Raw genomic sequence first — 21,730 nt, forward strand, 5'->3', positions numbered from 1 at the left:
CTCAGTGCGGAAATCACGCCCGGGGCTCCCCTCAGAGTCGGCCTGCACTTCCAACCCTATTCGGAGCAGAACCAGCACGCCTGCACAGGGAGGCCCAAGCGGCCAGTCCTGCTGGCAAGCACCCCGCCACTCACGGCCCTCCCTGGCATTGGGGGTCACATCCCCAGCAGTCACCTGGGTGAGCCGGGTTGCACTTCCCTGCCGGCCCTCTCAGCACCATCCCAACCCACCCTGACTGAGCCAAAGGGAGGGATTTTCTAAGCCCTGTCCCGAGGCTATGTTGGGCCAGGTAGGGCTGGCGCCTCTGCGTGGTGTGTCTCCCTGGCCTGGCTCCTGGCACCACATAGTCCCTCTAACACAAAGTGGGGGGGGGGGGATCTGGCCCCCAGCATCAACTGCATGGGCCAAAAGTAAACACTAAAGGCTGAGTTTCTTTTTCCTTTTTTTTTTTTTTTTGCTTTTTGGGTCACACCCAGCGATGCTCAGGGGCTACTCCTGGCTCTGCACTCAGGAATCACTCCTGGCAATGCTCAGGGGACCATATGGGATGCTGGAAATCAAACCTGGGTCGGCCACATGTAAGGCAAATGCCCTACCTGCTGTGCTATCAATCCAGCCCCTAAAGGCCGCATCTCTGGGCAGGGATGGTCACTAATTTTCTTCACTTCATCTACAGCACAGCGGGTAGGGCATTTGCCTTGCAAGTGGCCAACATGGCCGACCCAAGTTCGATTCCTCCACCCAGCAAGCTACCGAGAGTATCTCGCCTGCACGGCAAAGCCTGGCAAGCTCCCCGTGATGTATTCGATATGCCAGACACAGTAACAATTATCACAATGAAGACGTTACTGGGCCCGCTCGAGCAAATCGATGAACAACGGGAGCACAGTGACAGTGACAGTGACATCTACAGCCCCGGGAGCAAAGGAGCTACAGGCTGTGTGTCAGAGGGCACTAAAGCCTTACCATCTTGGACTCGTACGTATAAAGAGCTTTGAGGAGCGGCGGCTGCGGGGTGAGGAGGCTCTGCAGAGTCCGGTCATCGTCGGCCAGGCTGTCCACGAGCACCTTCAGGTAGCCGCTGTTGGACAGGTACAGGAGCCACTGCTGCTGCTTGTCCACCGACACGATCCGATCGAGCAGGGCCAGCGCCAGCATCTGCAACAACCACCCAGCTCAGGCCAGGACACAGACCAGCAACTGCCTCTCTCTGGAGGTGTCTGGAACTTTCCAGGTGGAGAGACAAAGCTGCCTGCCCTGAAACGTTTCCACTGGGAGCCAGAGAGAGAGCACAGGGGTTGGAGCCCATGGGACACGCCTGGAGCAGCGCTGCAGCCTCGTTATACCGTCAAGCCCACGGCCCAGTGGGCTGAGCACCCCCGGGATGACCACAGTCCCCCGAGTACTGCTTGGGAGGGCCACTGCCACCACACCACCAAAAATTCCCAAACTTTTCCATTTCGTGCTATGTTGTTTTCTTTTTCCAATTGTGTTTGGTTTTATTTTGCAACTGGTGTGCTTTGTTTTTAGGACGAGCAACAGGTTTTGTATCTATTTTTAAAGGCCCTCCCGTTGATCGTCGATTTGCTCGAGCGGGCCCAGTAACGTCTCCATTGGAGACTTTGTTGTTACTGTGTCTGGCATATCGAATACTCTCGGTAGCTTGCCGGGCTCTCCGAGAGGGGCGGAGGAATCGAACTCGGGTCGGCCATGTTGGCCGCGTGTAAGGCGAACGCCCTACCGCTGTGCTATCACTCCAGCCCATAACCTCAACTTAACTCATAAAGGAAGCAGTTCTTTCATTGCTTGCTTCTTTAACTTTTGGGCCACTTCTGGAGTCCAGGGGACCATAGGAGGTGCTGGGGATCAAACCCAGGTTGGCCACATGCAAAGCAAGCACCCTATTCACTATATTATCGCCCCACAAAGGTAACATTTCTGAAAACAACACATTCAATCAATTACCTCAAATATATATATATATATTTTTTGTCAAAATCTAAGCTTTAGTTACTAAAGAACTTTTTTATTTTCCTTGAAAAAATAAAACACTATTTCTTTTCTTAACTCTAACGTTGTTCATGTTCATTATAAAACAAACAAACTTCGGACTATACATAAAAATACACAATCTGAAAGATATAGACCATTGCTGTTCAGTATTTTTTTTCTTCTGTACATAAACACGCACACAAATCCCAAATATCCGTGATCCCTGGGAGTGGCCCCCAGGTCCCCTGAGCACTGTTTGGGTGGCCTCTGTCCCATATGAAGCTTTAAAACAAAATTCAACAAAACATATTAATAAGCAAAATAGAAATCCCAAATTACAGCAAGTGACCAAATTCACTAAACTCCATTACAGGAAATCACAGCAAGCTCTCTCCGAGAAGCCGACTTGACTCTGTCACGCAGAGTACTCGAGCCTTACCCTTCCGATCTCGTGACCATCACATGCATCTCTGCAGACCACCTCCATGAGGGCGGCACCGTAGCTCTCGATGATGGCTATGTTTTCTCGCTGCAGTTTACTGAACACATCTTCGGGGGCCGTCAGTCTTTCCCACATGGTTTTCTTGGCTACAATGGCCACAATAGGAAAGGTTTAAAACACACACACACACACACACACACACACACACACACACACACACGACCTATTATACTACAGAAAACATTCTCCATCACATATACAAAAAGTCTGGGGAAGGAGAAATCCAAGGACATAACACCATAGTCCATGTAGGAATACTAAAATATAGTAATGACAGGAAAAAAGTCAACTATTCTTACAGAAATCAAAATCAGATACCCTGGTGGAGGGTGTGGTATAAGGATGTGATATGCATAAAACCTACACATTAACAACTCTATTATGAAAAATTCTGTATATCATGGTATCTTAATTTAAAAAATTTTAAATAATTTATTTAAAACTTTTTTGAAAGTGGGGCTGAAGCAATAGTACAGCGGGTAGGACATTAGCTTGCACGCGGCCAACCTGGGTTTGATCCCCAGCATCCCATATGGTCCCCCAGCACCGCCAGGAGTAATTCCTGCGTGCAGAGTCAGAAGTAACCCCTGAGCATCATTGGATGTGACCCAAAAAGCAAAACAAAAAATTTGAAAAAAAGAACTTTTTTTGAAAGATAAACCAATTTAGAAGAAAAAGATGAAAACAATTTTTCATCAGAATAGCCCCGTTGTTGAAGGCTCTGATGTAATCTCAGTACGGTAGGTTGTACTGCTCTTTTTATTCTACACGAGGAGACTTAGAGCCATGCCTGGCAGTGCTCGGGGATTACTCTGGCTCCGTGCCTGGGGGTTGCTCCCAGCAGTGCTCAGGGGACTGTGTGGTGCCAGGGATCACACCCAGGCCTCCTGTGTGCAGGCCTGTGCACCGTGCTTTGAGCCAGCTCCCCGCCTCTTTACTGCTTTCAAAAGAGACTCAATATCAACTTCGCATTTCTAGCAGCTCATCATTCAGCTTTAGTTCACGGTAGGTATAAGTAGGTATATGGAAAACATCAATTTAAATTCTTCATTTTAAGACTAAAAAAAGGTCATAAGGGTATTAAATTATTCCCAAAATAGGCCATTTAAAAAACGGGTTTTTTTTTCTTTTTGGGTCACACCCAGCGATGCTCAGGGGTTATTCTTTCTGGCTCTACACTCAGGAATTACTCCTGGTGGTGCTTGGAAGACTATATGGGATGCCAGGGATCCAGCCCAGCTCAGCCACCTGCTAGGCAAACGCCCTACCCGCTATACTATGTCTCTGGCCCGCCATTTAAAAAACGTCTCCATTGGAGACTTTGTTGTTACTGTGTCTGGCATATCGAATACTCTCGGTAGCTTGCCGGGCTCTCCGAGAGGGGCGGAGGAATCGAACTCGGGTCAGCCATGTTGGCTGCATGCAAGGCAAACGCCCTACCCGCTGTGCTATCATAAAATCACTTTTAAAAAATAAAAATAAAAACACCGTAGAGCTCCCTCTAGTGTTTAAGTGGTGGTTTTGCTAATCCAACTCAATGAGGGGAAAAGGCTCATCACAGTCTAGCTTGGTCAAAAGATGTCATTTTATTTTATTTTTTAGGGAGAGGGGGGGTGGCCACACCTGGCAGTGCTCAAGGGCTATTTCTGGCTCTTGTGTCCAGGGAACTAAATGCGATGCCAGGAACTAAACCACAGTTGCAGCCAAGCGGTCACATTAAGGCCTTATTACAGCGGGCTGGGCGTTTGTCTTGCACGTGGCCGACCAGGTTCTATCACCGGCATCCCATATGGTCTCCCAGTACCACCAGTAGTGACTCCTGAGTGCACAGCACAGAGGCGCCACTGGAGAGGGAAGGTGACCCGAGAGCACACATGTCCACGGGGCTAAGTCTCCTGAGCCCAGGTGCTTCCTTCTAGCAGGTGTGGGCATGGTCCCTTCCCTGCTGTGAGGGCCAGAGGGGACCACAGGGTCAGGCCTCTCTGGGCGGACTTCTGCGGGTGCATCCTGTGGAATGAATGTGCTCTCATCTCCCCAGCATAGAATGATTTTCATGTTAATGTAAAATAGCATCTAAATATAGGGCCAAGGGCTGGAGCTAGAGTATAGCAGGAGGGTGTTTTCCTTGCATGCAGCCAACCCAGGTTCAATTCCCAGCACTCCATATGGTCCCCAGAGCCAGTCAGGAATGATCCCTGAGCGCACAACCCAGGGAAAGTCCTGAACATTGACAGGTGTGGCCAAAGACCCAAAAACAAAATAAAAACCCTCAAATTAAAACAGGGCCTCTAGAAATGCGCCCACTAGTACCTGCTTCCAAGGTGTCTGGCTCATCTGGTCTCTGTGCGATCTGCAGGTAATACAGCAGAGAGCCGTACAGGTGTGTCCGCACGCGCTGGAACCCGCCGCCTAGGGAGATGAGTAAGTGCAAACCCTTTTTTGTTTTTTGGAATTGAATTTAAAATAAATGTCAAAGCTATAATTCATAGAAATCTTAAAAAAAAAAAACACACAAACCTGTTTTCAAAATGAAGTCTAAGAGCTTCTTCAGTATGATGTGCAGTGACGAGTCTCCGATAGAAGCGAACCCCACCACCGGGGTCTCTACCGAGGAGGAGGTGAAACCACTGTCCAGCATGCACGTATAATGAGCCTCTGCAGGCCCCAGCACCAACGGCTGCTTCTGCTCCGTGCGGACCGCCTGGCTTAGGTGGGCAGTGAGTGTGAACACGGCCCCCGCCACCACTGGCATCAACTCCTGCGCGGCTTCGTCGTCCAGGATCTTCGAATAGAAAGACAAGCCGGTCAGCAAAAGCCACTGATTACAAGGCCACAAAACACTACGGATGGACCTGCCTCAGTCACAGGAAATGCGAAGCGCATGTTGAACCCTGTCAGAATCCCCTCAGCAGAATCCCTTCCAACAGGCACAAACAGGCTCGCCAGGACTAGAGTCTCAGGGGTAGGGCGGGGGGTAGACTCCCCCCTGCCATTCTTAAAAGCATTCTCTGGAGAGATGATACACGGCTGATGGCTGAATGCTGGTTCAATCCCCAGCCCAGCGGAAGGTCCCCTGAGCAGCCTCAGGAATAAGCCTGCGCACCCCTGCCCCCAGGGTAGCCCACAACAAAAAGTAAATAAACCAACCGAGTCCTCTCGAGAGTGTTCTAATCCACCCTTGGGCTGAAGAGGCACAGAAGAAACCCCTTTCTCAAGAAAAGGGAACCCCCGAGTCCCGTTCCCAGCTGGGAAAGGGAGAGGCGGGGCCTAAAGCTTGACCCGCATTCGGTCAGCGGTGCAGAAGGAACTGAGGAAGAGCGTCACCTTGTCGTGCACGTCCTGCAGAAGGTCTCGGATGATGAGCTGCCGATCCTCTGTCTGAATGAGGTCCTGGGGACAAGCCGTCAGGATGATCTCGACCAGCTGCCGCCACGACTCGAGCACGTGCCGTTTGGCGTGGAGACACTGCAGCAGCTTGTTTCTCTCGACCACATACTGAAGTATGGTGCTGATCTCCTAAAGCCACAGAGAGAGACGGGACCGAGGCGTTCACGTGGGCGGCATCAGAGCCGTCCACTACCAACCGGGCCCTGCTTCCACCACGGTCAGTCCATCGGACAAGATCCAGGCTAGGCCCGCTGGGAGCCTTCTACATGCGTGACAGTGAGCACGTAACGTTTCATATTACATCGGTTGGCCAGGGCTATGAAAGTGATTATAATAAGGCTGTCTGTGGGGGAGAGAGAGAGCTGGAGAGGGAAGGAGGGAGGATAGAAGGAGAGGTGATGTGGATGGCAACAAACATTAAAAAAATAATAATACAGGGCTGGAGCGATAGCACAGCGGGTAGGACATTTGCCTTGCATGCAGCAAACATGGCTGACACAGGTTCGATTCCCAGCATCCCATAGGGTCCCCTGAGCACCGCCAGGAGTAATTCCTGAGTGCAGAGCCAGGAGTAACCCCTGTGCACTGCTGGGTGTGACCTCCACCCCCGCCCTCCCCCCCAAAAAAACGAGGGAGAATAATGCTACTAGTTATTAGACTATTTTTATTTTTAATTGCTGTGGGAGCTATACAAAAAGCTCTGTGGGCGCCCACAAGGGCCAAACTCCAGAGGGGCGCAGGGGACCGTGCAGCGCCAGGAATCAGACCAGGCCTCCCACATGCCTCGGCCACTTGTGACTCAGAGGCGCTCCACCTCTCGAGTCACATCCCTGGTTCCAGAAATAAATTTTGCCAAAACTCCTTGCTCAATGGCATTTTTCCTGGGTGCGTCTTTTCTTTCTTTCCCTTTGACCCTGCAGCTGTGTTTCCAGTGACGTAGATCTCCCGGGCCCTCCTGTTACCCAAACCCCACCCACGTGATCGCCAACAACACTCTCCTCCCTCAGAGAGGCAGCAAGAGAGAGCCCGGCACAGTGTGGCTGCAAATCCTACACTCGCCCAGCGGGAAAGAGGGATTAGCTCTGGCTGCCAGGCACATATTTCTGTTTAGTTTATGAAAGTTCTAAAGTCCAAAGTGAAAGGTTCCATGAAAGATTTTTTCAGTCACTGATTAACTAATAAACTCTATGTCAGTTCGTTGCCTCATCTTCTAAATGGCATTTCAGGAGTTCAGGCCAAGGGTTTTCAACTGCCGTTCCACAGAGGGGTGCCAGTTTGCAGGCATAAAATGCTGAAAAGCACTGGACTAGGCACGCTGAAGGTTTGGCACTCACACCGAGAGACCAGGGAGCTGGCAAAGGAGTGAGGAGCCACGCGCTTCCTGGTCTACCCCAGCGCTGAACTATCCAGCCTGGCTGGGGCGGCCCCAGGCCCTTTGAGCACTGCCTGTGGGCCCCCAAGACCCCCCAAACGCTAACATACTTAAGACTTACCTCCATCAGCAGAGGTCTCTGTCCGATGGCTGCCATACCCTGAAGGGCATTTACCTCTGCGACCAGAACTCTATGAAGGAGCTACAGAACGGGGAGGAGAGAAGTCAGACCATTTCAGACACTGGTAGAAGAGGTGTTGCCAACCATTGCCGACAACTGCCCTAGGAAAGAAAAGCTTCAGACCCTGTCCAGGCTCTAGACCACACCAGCAGGCAGGTCTCCCGCACATTCCGGAGCAGACAAATGCCCCGGACATCCTCCTAGTCAGACCATTCCCAGCTCCCTGAGGGAAGTCACTCGTGAAAGACACTGCCAGCCGGGGCTGACCACGGAGAGGACAGGGTGACAGTGTCCTCTTCGAGTCCAAGCTGCATGAGCAACAGAAACCACACTCTGCACTAAGGGCAAAAACAACACACACGCTTATACTTTCCCTGACCCCTCAGCGTCTGCTCCACCTGGTACCATGACCCAAACCTGAAAGGAGTCCGGAGTCTCACTCACCTTGACATTGCAGACCGTCTGGCCCCGTAAGTTCTTGTGTTCACAGTTGGCAATAACTTGCTCAATCTGAGCCCGGTCAAAGAAATCCAACTGCAGAGGCTCAGGGATCTCCTGACTGAAATCGATGGAGTCGAGAATACTTAGAATTTTCCTACGGACTAGAAATAAAGAGCAGTTCATTTTAACAGGGACATGAAGGAGAGCAAACATGGAGCTGGAGCAATAGTACAGTGGGGAGGGCGTCTGCCTTGCACACGGCCTACCCAGGTTCAATCCCCGGCATCCCATATGGCTCCTCAGTACTTTTAGGAGTGATTCCTGAGGGCGGAACCCTGAGTAACCCCTGAGCACAGGCTGGGTATGATCCAATACCAAATAAAATTTTTTTTTTTTTAAAAGAGCAAACCATCATGCTTGGCACACTCACAGAGAGTCTCATATTCGGGAAGGGCATTAATGTAGGAAAGGAAAACTGTTTGAAATCTAAATTTCATTTGATTTACCAAAAAAAGAGCTCCTACCCATCTTATCATTGGGTGTGAGGGAGAAATGGTAAATATGTATATATTTACATACATACATACATAGATTCATGTATATCTCCTATTGCAGTTTAGAATTTGCAGATACAGGCCTAACAACTAGCTCTTGAAATTTCAAACAATTTAATAACAACGTACTACAAATTCAAAGACCATTACCTTTTGTAGCAGTGTCAAAATGGAGGAATCCAGAAACAGACCTATTTTCATCTTCTATTCCTCCCTCACCATCTGTTGGAACACAATAACGATAGATCCAAAAAATAAATAAATTCAAAAATTCACTGACATAAGTATTTTATTTCTAGGTCATTGTTTCTAGGTCAAAGAGTCCTTTGCAAATGGATGATTAAAATGCAGAATCTGATGAGGGCTTCCTGACAATACTCATCACATTCTTTCCCTGCCGATGGATGCACTTGACAATCGTGAAGAGGATAATCAGAACTTGAGAAGAGGCCGGGCCCAATCATGCCAGGGAGCTGATTAGAAAGGCTGACGCCTCCTTTGCATGTGGAACACACATTAAAATCCTGTGGGCCACTCTTGCTCAGAGCAACAAACTCAGAATATCCGGGCCTCAAAACAGAGTCTACTGTGGGAGCTTCAGACAATAATGCTAACTACGGAGCGACTTAACAATTTTGTGTTTTAAGGTGGGGGAAAAATCCAATGACAGGAAGCGCCCGTTTGCCTAACCACACAGTCTGGGACCAGAGCTGCACATGCACTTGTGCATGGGCTCAGGGCTTGGGCCCGCCCGTTTACCTGAGTAGGGCTTCACCGGCATGTCATCCAGTAAGAGGTGGAGGAGTCTCTGGGTATGTGAGCGCTGGCGATTCAGAGAAGTCACCCTCAGCTCGATGGAGGCCGTTTTCATTAGCCAGGACATCTGGTTCAGCATCGAGATCTCATATTCTGGAAGTGAAATGCGCAAGTTGAGCTTTCCCAAGAAATAACACAACATCAGACCTGAGCAAAAACATCAGTCCTAAGGCATCAGGCCTGTCCCCCTGTGACTTAGCCAGTAAATGCAGGAAACTGAGCAACACAGTGATTTAGCAGTCTGCGACCTTGAAACAGAAAAAGGACCCCAAGGGAGAAGAAACTCGCTGGCATCTGTCTATGAAAGAAAAGCCCAAGGAAATGAAGCAAAAACGAGAAATCGAGTTTCCACTACCTGGATATCTTCATAATGATCTTGAGAACTCTGAATATGTCATAGTAATACACAATTTAGTATTTTTAAAGTAATTCAATTAAAAAAAATCAGTTGGATTTTTACTTCCAGATTTACTTTGGTAATACATTAACAAAAATTTAAATAGGGAAGGAACGCTCCTGCTGCAGAGCCATAGAGGCAGGGTGGGGGAATGGGGGTAGGGTGGTGGGAGGGAAACTGGGGTCACTGGTGGTGGGACATGGACACTGGTGGAGGGGTGGGTGTTGGATCATTGTATGACCGAAACCCGATCATGAACAGCTTTGTAACTCTATATCTCATGGTGACTCAGTAAAATAAATAAAAATAAACAAATTAAAAAAAAACTTTAAAAAAGGGGGCTGGAGAGAAAATATAGGGTTTAAGATGTTTGCCTTGAGTGTGGCCAACCCGTGTGTGATTCCCGGCATATGGTCCCCACCAGGAGTGATCCCTAAGCAAAAAGACCAGAGTACGGCCAGGTGGGGCTCAGAAACAAAAATCAAACAAAACAAATGAAGGTAAGCTTCTCCACAGCACTTGCCTACATGATCCAAGTGGTGCCCGACACTGCAGGCCATGACTGACCATCAAGTTGGAAGAGTCAAGCAGAGAAGCACCGAAAATGGCCCCAAGTCCCCAGATCACTGCTTAGGAGACACCTACCCCCATAAAGCTTCAATCCCATGATCTCAGGGTATCTACTTGGGTAATCAAAGACATCTAGTTTAACATACATTTTAAGTGGTCAGAGTGACAGGACCACAGGTAGGGCATTTGCCTTGCACACGGCGACCTGGATTAAATCCCTGGCATCCCATATGGCCCCCTGAGCACCTCCTGAGTGCAGAGACAGGAGTAAACCCAAGCATCACCAGGTATGACCCAAACAGCCAAAAAAAAAAAAAAAAAAAAACACTAAGTCCAGTAATCGATCACTTATAGCCTTCAGATTTATTATAATTTTTAATTTGCCTGGCTTTAAGCTTCTAAATTGGGACTATATAAAAATATAAAACTCACCAACAATAACTGACTAGTATAAAGCTAGACTGATTTTTAAAAATAAACACAACAAAAAGATATTAACTTTTCTTTCTACATTTTCATTATGTATTTATTTTTGGGTTTAGGGCCATGCCTGACAGTGCTCAGGGCTCACTCCTGGCTCTCTGCTCAGGGACCACTTCTGACGGGGTTTGGGGGACCATATGGGGAGATCTAATCCAGGCCTTGCCAGGCACTGAGACTCTTTTTTTTTTTTTTGCTTTTTGGGTCACACCTGGCGATGCTCAGGGGTTACTCCTGGCTCATGCACTCAGGAATTGCTCCTGACGGTGCTCGGGGGACCATATGGGATGCTGGGAATCGAACCTGTGTCGCCATGTTGGCTGCGTGCAAGGCAAACACCTTACCCGCTGTGCTATCGCTCCAGCCCCAGGAACTGAGACTCTTACTGCTGGTTTTGTTATCAATACTGCATGCTTGTCTAGAAGCCTGTCTGCAAGACGGAGCATTCAAAGACACAAGAAACGAGGCTCTGGAATGTAAAGCCAGGGGCCTGAGCATTGGCTGGTCCCGTCTATCTCTGCCCCACAGCTAAATAAAAAGGCTAACCCCTCAGTTAAAGCTTGAAAGAAAGGGGAAGGGCTACTGGAGCCAGGAAAGAAAAGAGAGAAGGGAGGCTTTGCAACAGGCTTCAAGAATACATATTAGCAGTCCAAAGGGACCAAGCGGATTTCCCTTGGCACAATGCAGAGTTCCCATGTGCCCCTGCTGGGCGCCTTTCAGAAGAAGAGAGATGCTTTCTTCCCGGAACCCGGCTTGGATGCAGAATGGGCCTGCTTGAAGGGGGCAGAGACCAAGCACCAATGTCACTGACACACCGTGGGCGAGTGCCCAGGCCCGCCAGGCTGACGGCTCACGCTGCTGAGAAAACACGGGCCACAGGGCAAACCCCATCACACTTGAATTTTTGCATTTATGGCCACTGAGGAAAAAACAAACAGCTCTCCAGGAGAGAGCAGAGGCCACAGCCGCCCACGCACAGGCTCCTAACTGGGATTCGCAGGTCTGTTTCCATGGAGCCTGGTGCTTCACTGGAACAAGTACCAGGAATGGGAGGGCAGAGCTTTCTGAGGCAAAAGGCCAGTCTCTGACAAACAGGAGCCAGAAGGAAGCAGAGAAAAAGAAAATCTTAGCACGTAAAATAAAGATAGCCTTATTGAGAAAATGATTAGCCATTAGGTAATTCCCAAAAATCCCACACCCTCACTCCAAAAAATTCAATTAGAAAAAAAAAAATTCAATTAGAAGCTGATAATTACTAGCAGTGGGTATTTATTATGAAATTTGTGAGGCTAAATTTCCCAAAACACAGATAATATAAAGCAAGCACCAAGGAAAAAAAAAAAAACTGGGTCAGAGATATTGCTCAGAGAGCTAAGCATAGGCTTTGTATGCAGGAAGCCCAGGTTGCTACCTAGCATGACAAGATCCCCAAGCACCACTGGAAACGCCCCTCTGAGAACCGAGAGAGGAGGAGATCCCGAGCCAAAGAAGAAAGAGAGAAGCATTGAGTGGCAATCATGTTTGGTCTATAGTCTACTTTCAGCAAACCACAGGACCCAAAAGGAGAGAGAGAGAACAAAAGGGAAGGCCCTGCCACAGAGGCAGGGTGAGATGGGGGGCGGGGATGGGAGGTAGGAGGGATGCTGGGACCCGTGGTGGTGGAGGATGGGCGCTGGTGGAGGGATGGGTACTTGATCATTGTATAATTGAAACCCAAGCACAAAAATTTGTAAGTCTATATATAACTGTACCTCATGATGTTTCACTAATTTAAAAAAAATAATAATAATAATAGAAATCAAACAACAACAAAAAATAAAAAAGAAGAGAGAGAGAGGGGAGCCTGGAGAGACAGTCCAGAGGTTAAAGCACTTGCTGTGTGTACAACCAACGCTGGCCTGCTCCCCAGTAACCTACTTGGGGCGAACCAAAACACAGCGTCAGGAGTAGCAGCCCCTTAGTACCGCCAGGTATAGGCTCAATTACTCCCCTCGCCCCAAAAGAACCCAAAAAATCCCCCCTGTCTAGATACGTGAATTTAGAAAACTGTTAAAAACTGGGGCACAGGGGATGGAACCCAGGTTGGATGCTTGCAGGCAAGCACCTTACCTATCGCACTATCTCTCTGGTCCCCACAAACTGTTATAAAACAATTTCCACTAAAGCTTGCTCAGACTTTTATTTTTTGTTTTTGGCTTCTGGGCTACAGCCGGTGGTGCTCAGGGCGTATTCCTGGCCTTGCACTCAGGGATGACCCCTCGTGGGGCTATGGAGTGGCAGCATCAAACCTGGGCCGGTCACATGCAGGATAAGCACCCAGCCCACCATTCTACATTTCTCTGATCCCTGCTTATACATTTTCAGTATTTGTAAAGACAGGAATCAAATTTCATTTTGACCAGCTATTTGAAAGCACTTTTGTTTTGTTTTTGAGCCACACCCTGTAGGGTTCGGGGCTTACTCCTGGCTGTGCTCAGGGAACACTCCTGGCAGGCTCAGGACCATGCGGGGTGCTGAAGGCTGAGCTGAGGTGGCCACGTGGAGGGCAAGTGTCCTATCCACTGTACTACAGCTCCAGCCTCTATATGAAAGTGATTCTTAGGCTAGTAGCTAAATACATTAGATTTCTCAAATGACTAAAGCAATCTTAATTAACAAGCATAGAAACAGAAGAACATCACAAGTACTGAAAAAACTGATAGTCCAAATGTTTTTAGTAATTTAAGAAAAAAAAAAAATCATTCAACAGGGGGCTGGAGCAATAGCATAGCAGTTAGGGCATCTGCCTTGCACGTGGCCGACCCAGGTTCGATTCCCAGAATCCCATATGGTCCCCTGAGCACCGCCAGGAGTAATTCTTGAGTGCAGAGCCAGGAGTAACCCCTGTGCATTGCCAAGTGTGACCCAAAAGGAAAAAAAATTTAAAAAAGAAAGCATTCAACAGAGACTTTGTAAATCTACTTTATGAATAAGGGAAAATATTGTCCTACCTTTGTTAGAAAAAGGTAAATGCTGCAACTGAGAAAATAAAAAATCCTGGCTGGTTCTCAAGTATCTCATAGTAGGGCCAGATGTATCAGAGCAGGCACATAACTGATAGATCACCTAGAGAATTAAAGAAAATCTCCAAGTCAGTTTGAGCTGTATTGCTTTTAGACAAAAGGCAGTTAGATCTTCTAAGACCTAAGAAACTAATATCCATCAACAAGTCAAACAAAACGGATAAACACATTATTAGACAGAAACTCAAGAGTTATCTTCAGTCCACAGCACACCAAAGAGAAGGCTGATGATGTTACTATAAGAACTAATTTGGAAATCAATCTAATGTATCAATATATGCATAGCCAACTAACAAAGTTTAATATTGTAACTATTATCAGTAGCAAAGTAGCAAAGCATTGACTGACAACCACAGATATTTTATCTCAACTTCAGGAAGATAGTAAGTTTACCAAGATCAAAGCAACTGAAGAATTATTTAAAAATCCAAAGGGGCAGAGGCAAAAATCTAACCAAATAATAAATATAAACTCTAAAAAAAATGAACACATAGGGGCCAGAGAGATAGTATAGAGGGTAGGGCATTTGCTGTGGCCAACCTGTGTTCAAATCCTGGTATCCCATATGGTCCCCCAAGCACCACCAGAAGTAATTCCTGAGCAGAGCCAGGAATAATCCCTCAGCATCACTGGGTGTGACCCCAAAACCAAAACAAAACAAAAAATTATAAAAATAGTAGAGAAAGTCAGAGTGACAGTACAGGGGGAGAGCATTTGCCTTGCAGCAGCCAACCCGGGTTTGATCCCTAGCATCCCAAATGGTCTCCTAAGAACCACCAGATTCCTGAGTGCAGAGTCAGTAGTAACCTCTGTGATCCAAAAAACAAAGAAAAGCCAAAAAAAAAAAAAATAGTAACAGAAGTAGAGACCTTTATCTTTAAAAGATAAAAGTTTTCCCAAATATAAGGTGAATTTCTATATTTTAATATATAAAGAGGATTTTTATATATAAATATCAAAAATCCAAAAAGAAAATCATTTTCCACATGAGAAAAAATTAAAATAGCTCATTAAAAAGTATCTAACCTGGGGCTGGAGCAATGGCACAGCAGGTAGGGCGTCTGCCTTGCACGCAGCCAACCCAGGTTCAATTCCTAGCATCCCATATGGTCCCCTGAGCACCACTAGGGGTAATTTGTGAACAAAGAGCCAGGAGCAACCTCTGAACATCACCGGTGTGACCAAAAAAAAAAAAAAAGTCTAACCTTTTTCAATAATGAAAAAAAAAAAAACTAGTAATACAGCAAGTCCATTATGGCAAGTTATCAAAAGCAATTTGCTAAGGGGACTGGAGAGAGTACAGCGGACAGGGTGCTTGCTTGCCTTACACGCATTCAACCCACGTTCAATCCCTGGCATCCCATATGGTCCCTGGAGCCCACCAGGAGTTATCCCTGAATGAAGAATCAGAAGTACATCCTGGGCACAGTCAGTGTGGCCCGAAACCAAATATAAGCATTTGGAAATATGTCTATAAAAATTTTTTAAAATAAGCAATTTGCTGAGCTGTAAAGACAGTACAGCAGATAGGATGCTTGCCTTACATGTGGCCAACCCAGGTTTGATTCCGAGCACCATATATGAACCCTGGGCACAGAGTCAGGAGTAAGCCCTGAGCACCACCAGGTATGGCCCCAAATCCAAAAACAAACAAAAGAGCCTGAGTATCAGGTTAGAGAGACACCTCAGTGTCCTGGATGCAGAAGGTCAGGCTCAATTCCCAGAACCACAGGGTTCCTTCAGCACCGCAAGGAACAAGCACCTAGCCAGCCGTCTCTGAGCACTGCCAGGTGGGGCCCCCAAGCAAATCAAAGTCAGGGCCTTCGCCCTGGGAAAATAAGCAGGGGCAGCGCAGCAGGGCGTCCCAATGAGCCCGTCTCCCTGCCCTCCCACTCTCCCCACCGTTAGTTTCCAGTCTGGCTTCACCGTCTTCCTTCCCCGATTGACTTCTGGAACCGAGACTGTCACCCTGCCCAACTGCTTCCACCTCAGTTTGTCAAATTCTGTCAGTGTAACGCTAAATGCATGGTTCAGTTTGCTGCCCCAGAAAGAAAGGTTGGAACCTCCATGGCGGGGTAGGGGCAGGGGCGCTCCCATGCAGTGCTCTGGGGGCACAGGGGGTTTGCTGGGGAAACCCGGGCCACTTGGAGGACACGTGTTATTGTGATGGCTCAGGCCCAGGGTTCACAAGCACACCAGTGGGGCCGGGGGTCCTCCTGAGCTTTACCTAAAACTCCCCCTTCCACCTCCTCACAGGGCACCAGGGCTGTCCAAGCTACCCGTCCACTCACACGCCCTCGCTGAAACCTCACAAATCACAGAGTCACAGAACTTGCGTCCTGCACCCAGTGACTGGGCTGGGAAAGGGGCAGAGAGGGAGCCCGTGGAGGGGGCTTCACCCTGGCAACCCGACAGGCAGCATCAGAGGGAATTTCTGCATCGCCCAGGCCACGCATTCTGACCCCCTCGATTTTCAAACGAGAAAATATGGAATCTGTGAAGTCCTGGGATTTCCGAGTGACGGAGCTTATCCGTGAGTGAAAGAGGGGCAACAGAATAAGTCTTGACGCAGCTGCAGGGGCAGACCTGGTAGCACAGCTCGGCCAGCTGCGGGGACTCTCGCACGGCCACCGGGCCCGATCTGCCTTCGGTTCCTTTCTCCAAGATGTTCAGGATGGCGTGCAGGCACGTCCGTGGGCAGCCGAGCACTCCTGCGCGACACCAAAGGGAAACGAAGACCCTTAAATGACCCAAGTTAAATTTCAACGGGGACTGGACCGGCAATTCCCCATCGCACATCAATTCAAGAGAAGTGACACATGCTACTTCTGTCAAGCTCAACTTGTCCGGGCTTTCATCTACGTCCTAAAGACTGATCCGCTCCATTGCCTTTGCTCAGGGAAATCGCCCACGAGCCCGTAACTTCTCAATCAAGACTCGCGTCACAACTCAAATCTGAAAAGCACCAAATCTGTGCCCGAGGGCCACACCTGGGTCCTGCAGGTTGGTGGTGCTGACCGGTTTCTTGAGTTCGAAGCCCAGGAGGTAGAGAGCCAGGTTGGGGGGGTTGCGCTCCAAAGAGGTGATGAGGAGGTTCAAGATGTGGATTCGTGTTTCGTGGCGGATTCCAGCTAACTTCTTCTCAAGGTCTGATCCTTAAGGTGGAAATCACAGGACAAAAACAGAGACTCACCTGTGTCAAAAGAAACTTAAGATTCCAGCCCTCTTTATTTTCTTTTGGTTTAACTGCCTAGTCATCACGTTACTATCAGAGTTGACTGAAGAGCTTCCTCAAAAGCCCTGTATATTATTTATACTGCCAACTTTTTCTTCTAGCACTAGACAGCCGACAATATTGAGCTTTATTTCTTTAGGTCAAGTTTTATTTTGGGGCAACACCTGGCGGTGTACAGAGGTTACTCCTGGCTTTGCGCTCAAGATTACCCCCTGCAGGGCTCAGGGGACCATGTGGTAATAGGATCAAATCTAGGTCAGCCACATGCAAACAAGCATCCTACCCCCTGCACTATCACTACCGCCCACTTTAGGTAAAGATTTTATATTAAGTGTAAAATAGACGCACTGGGGGCTGGAGAGTTAATATAGCAAGTAAGATACTTGCCAACCAACCCAGAGTTTGATCCCGGCATCCCATAAGGTCCCGAGACCTACCAGCAGTGATTTCTGAGCGCCAAGTCAGGAATAAGCCCTGAACATTGCCAGGTATGGCCCAAAATTTTAAAAATTTTCAAAAAACAACAATCAAAAATGACATGCTGATCTAAGGTACCTTCTTCTAGACGCACAAATTCTTCTGTATCTTCACTATCCAAACATTCCACAAATCCAGCCATCAGCTTTTGACTAATACCCTAAAGTCAAGAGATCAAAAAAAAAGAGAAAAGATGAATTATAATGTTTCTGATTACTACAGAAACTATAAATATGAGATGCATCTATAATCATTTGCCTCAAAAAAAGACAATATGTTTCAAGTAAGAAATTTATATTACAGTTCTTTATTTGTTAATAGAAAACTCAGATTTTTAACTGCAAGAAATTGGTTGTAGAAAGAAAGTCACTATTTTAAAAGGAATTTGGCTGGGGCTGGAGCTATAGCACAGCGGGTAGGGCATTTGCCTTGCAAGTGGCCAACACGGGTTTGATTCCCAGCATCCCATATGCCAAAAGTAATTCCTGAGTGTAGAGCCAGGAGTAAGCCCTGTTCATTGCCAGGTGTGACCCAAAAAGCAAAAAAATAAAAAATAAAAGTAATCTGGTATTAAAATATGCATCCCAAATTTTCCTTCTCCAAGACTCAATCTAGTATTTTTTTTAAAATGATATTAACATTTCATTGCCTCTTTATAATATCCTTAACACTATGAATTCTTAACTAAAATATAAATTTCTTATTTTCTTAGGAATATAATGAAGTATTTTTGTACTTCAAAATTGAAACATTAGACACCACTCATCTCCCTAACAAATCTAGCAGGATATAAAAGTGGCTAATAATTTATATTAAAATAAACACCTGTCAACTGAAAATCTCCACCTTCAACCCCCTGATTACCAAGTAGTTTCATGAACCTCAGTTAGAACCAGATTTATATTTTACTATAAACAGCTGTCCTCCACTGCGTGACAGTACAATTCCACAGGGCTCTGAGGAATGTCTGGGCACCCTTAGTGCCCTGACCAGCAGTTACTGCTGACAGTCACAGGGACCAGCAATGCTGACATCCAATATTAGGAGTAATTATATACAAGAAGAGGAACTGGTGACACAAAGGCCAGAAAACTCTGTTCCAAACATTGTAAAGAAGCACAGAATAGAATTCTTTAAGGATCTAAACTAGTGATTTCTAACATAAAGATACACTGGGATAGAGGGGAAAAAAATAGCAGATTTCCCCAATGACAACTTTTCAGTGAATGGAAACACAACTACTGTAAACTGGATTTTAAGAAATCTAAAAGCTACCTCTAGTGTAATATCAAAGGAAGTGACCAAACTGGAGTCCACAGATAGCTACAAATTCACAATTCTGTGGGACACATTTAGAATTACAAGGCTCATGCCAGATACAGGCAACTGGGAGGCTGAAATGCAAGATAAAAAAACATAAAGAGGTGGCAAGTCATAAATCTAATCACTTTCCTGTGTTTAGTGTGGCAGAAGTCTCGTGAAGTCCTGCTATCACCTGGTATATATAAACAGACATAGTAAAATCACATGTTCAGTACATGCAGTAGCACTATGAATAGGACCAACTTCAAATATAAATCGGAGCCCAGTGCCTGAACAGGTTTTCATCCAGCATATATATGCAGATTTAGAAAATGTTTCACAAGCAAGGTTCTTTCAGACATAATGATCTCCATGCATGATTTTACACACACACACACACACACACACACACACACACACACACACACACACACAGACTCAGAATGCATGCATGCACTCAAAATATCTTCACTACCTGATCATGGGTGAAATCTCCAACCAACTTTATCTGAATATTGGAGTTGCAAGAGATACAACAGAGGATCTTGGCGCTCTCAAAGGCCAATTCTGGATTCGTATTGCCATGATACAGGTATCTGTAAAAGAAGAGCACACTCGAGGACTGGTTGCTCACGATTTTCAATAAAGAGCATCGATAGCTCAGTGGGCTGGAGCATGTGCTGTCCACACAGGAGGTCCAAATTCAATCCCTCGGACCCAATGGTGCTCTGAGCAATGCACCAGGAAAGACCCTGAGCAGCATCAGGAGTTGGCCCCAAACCAAAAAGAAAGAAAAAAAAAAACTGAGAAAAAAGGGTCAGAGAGATAGTGCAGCTGGCAAGCCTCTTGCTTTTACACAGGCCCACCTAGTTATCGTCCCTGGCATCCCATATGGTCCCCTGAACAATGCCAGGAGTGATTCCTGAGTGCAGAGTCAGGGATAACCCCTAACCATTGCCAGGTATGGGCCCCACAACAAAAAACAAAGAGCACAACAATAAACAAACAAAAACAAATAGCACTTTCCCTTAAATGAAACAAAAAGTTTCTTTCCCCTTCTAAACAGATGCAACCTGTTAAAGAGTTGAACTGTGTTTCTTTAAAATTCAGACAGATACCAAAACTCACAAGATGAACTTAATCAGACAGAAGAACTTAATCAAATTAAGATGAGGACCTGGGATTGGAGCAATAGCACAGCAGGCAGGGTGTTTGCCTTGCACGCAGCTGACCCAAGCTCAATCCCCAGAACCATATACAGTTCTCTGAGAGCTGCCAGGAGTAATCCCTGAGCACAGAGCCTGGATTCAGCCCTGACCATCGCAGGTGTGGCCACCAACCAAAAAAAACAAAAAAAAGATGAAGTCTTTAGGAAAGGCCCAAAGTCAATGCAATGACTGGTATTTTTTTAAAAAAGCCAAAAATGGTGAGACTGGAGAGAAGGCCCAGTGGCAGAACACTAGTCTAGCTGTGCAGTACTCCAAGTCTGAGCCCTGGCATGGGTGTCCTGTGTCTCTCCTGTCCACGTTCTTGCCAGGTGTAGCTCTGGGGGCCCCATGCAAAGCCAGGTGTGACTCCTACAAAGGTAAATTTTTAAGGACAACTATCAAATGTTCTCATTTACCTATAGTATGCAGAACGACAAGAGAATGGCAGGAAACAAGTGACAGATGACAGAACCGAGAATGCCAAGGAAGGCGCAGCTGGGGAAAGTGGGGTTGAGAGGAAGACAAGGACAGACTGGTGATAACGCAAGGCCGTGACCAAGGCCTTGAACATTTTGGTGGTCTAGAGGTGAGGTAAGTATGAGCATCAAGACCGTCAAGAGTTCAGGGCTGGAGCAATAGCACAGCAGACAGGGCATTTGCCTTGCATGCGGCCGACCCAGGTTCGATTCCCAGCATCCCATATGGTCCCCCGAGCACCGCCAGGAGTGATTCTTAAGTGCAAAGCCAGGAGTAACCCCTGGGCATCGCCGGGTGTGACCCAAAAAAGGCAAAAAATAAATTTAAAAAAAAAAAAATCATAGTTCAGCCCACATCCCACAGCAGTTGCCACCTAAGCTCATCCATCAACTCAGACTAAATCTCTGAGGTCCTGGAGCGCAGAGCTGCGAGACACCTCCAAATTCCACAATACCAGCATCCCAGCAGGAACACAGCAAATTAGATGGGAAAGAAACATAGTAGTGAACTAAGCCCAATTTAGAAAGTAACACAGGATAAATTATTTTGTGCCCACTAAGCAGGAAGGCTGGGGGAGAGGTTGGGAAAACGAAGACATGGTAGAGAGAAGGTCACACTGGTGGTGGGACTGGCACTGGAACACTGAATGACCAAAACAACTGTATTATGAACAACTTCACAAATTATGGCATTTACATAAAGTGAAAAAAAAATTTTAAAAACAGAACTAGGAAAAAAAAACAAACATTGAGTCAATACTCTTGTAAACATGAGATCCAAACTACAACCACAATTTAAAAACTGGAGTCTTTACTCAATCATTGTGTGACTGAAATGTAATCACAAAAGTCTGTAAGTCTGTAACTATATCTCACAGTGATTCACTAAAAAATATGTATTAAGAAAAGAAAAAAGCTGGAGTCTGCGAAGGAGATGGAGTGGCGGGGAGTGAGGGAACTTGAGTTACTGGTGGAGGGACGTGACACTGATGATAAGTTAGGAATTGGAACACCGAATGCCAAAAACTTTCTACTCAAAGCTTTATCATTTTTTAAAAAAAAAAAAACTTTGTTTTTTGACTCACACCTGGCAATGCTCAGGGCTGACTCCTGGCTCTACACTCAGGAATCACTCCTGGGAGACTCAGGGGACCCTATGGGCGCCAGGGATTGAATTCAGGTTTGCTATGTGCAAGGTACTATGGATCTAGCCCTCTTACAAAAAAAAAAAAAAAACCTTTTTGGGGAGGCTGTAGCAATAGCACAGCGGGTAGGGCA

At 46.8% G+C, this 21,730-nt stretch overlaps 1 protein-coding gene across 1 annotated transcript in view; it reads right to left on the reverse strand.

Moving 5' to 3' along the window:
- The window catches only part of NUP205 (nucleoporin 205), an 84,265-nt gene that overhangs the window by 21,419 nt on the left and 41,116 nt on the right, over positions 1–21,730 (reverse strand). Inside the window, exons 19-32 of the mRNA XM_056123999.1 lie at positions 19,244–19,364; positions 17,545–17,626; positions 16,745–16,909; positions 16,341–16,465; positions 13,683–13,797; positions 9,189–9,338; positions 8,580–8,651; positions 7,879–8,036; positions 7,375–7,455; positions 5,819–6,010; positions 5,012–5,276; positions 4,805–4,903; positions 2,432–2,580; positions 967–1,158 (exon numbers count right to left, since the gene is read on the reverse strand). Coding sequence (XP_055979974.1) covers positions 967–1,158; positions 2,432–2,580; positions 4,805–4,903; positions 5,012–5,276; positions 5,819–6,010; positions 7,375–7,455; positions 7,879–8,036; positions 8,580–8,651; positions 9,189–9,338; positions 13,683–13,797; positions 16,341–16,465; positions 16,745–16,909; positions 17,545–17,626; positions 19,244–19,364 — 1,966 coding nt within the window. The remainder of the gene's footprint in view (positions 1–966; positions 1,159–2,431; positions 2,581–4,804; positions 4,904–5,011; positions 5,277–5,818; positions 6,011–7,374; positions 7,456–7,878; positions 8,037–8,579; positions 8,652–9,188; positions 9,339–13,682; positions 13,798–16,340; positions 16,466–16,744; positions 16,910–17,544; positions 17,627–19,243; positions 19,365–21,730) is intronic.

The sequence above is a fragment of the Sorex fumeus genome, unplaced genomic scaffold, assembly GCF_029834395.1.
Source record: "Sorex fumeus unplaced genomic scaffold, SorFum_2.1 ptg000048l, whole genome shotgun sequence".
In the NCBI taxonomy this organism is placed as follows: Eukaryota; Metazoa; Chordata; class Mammalia; order Eulipotyphla; family Soricidae; genus Sorex; species Sorex fumeus.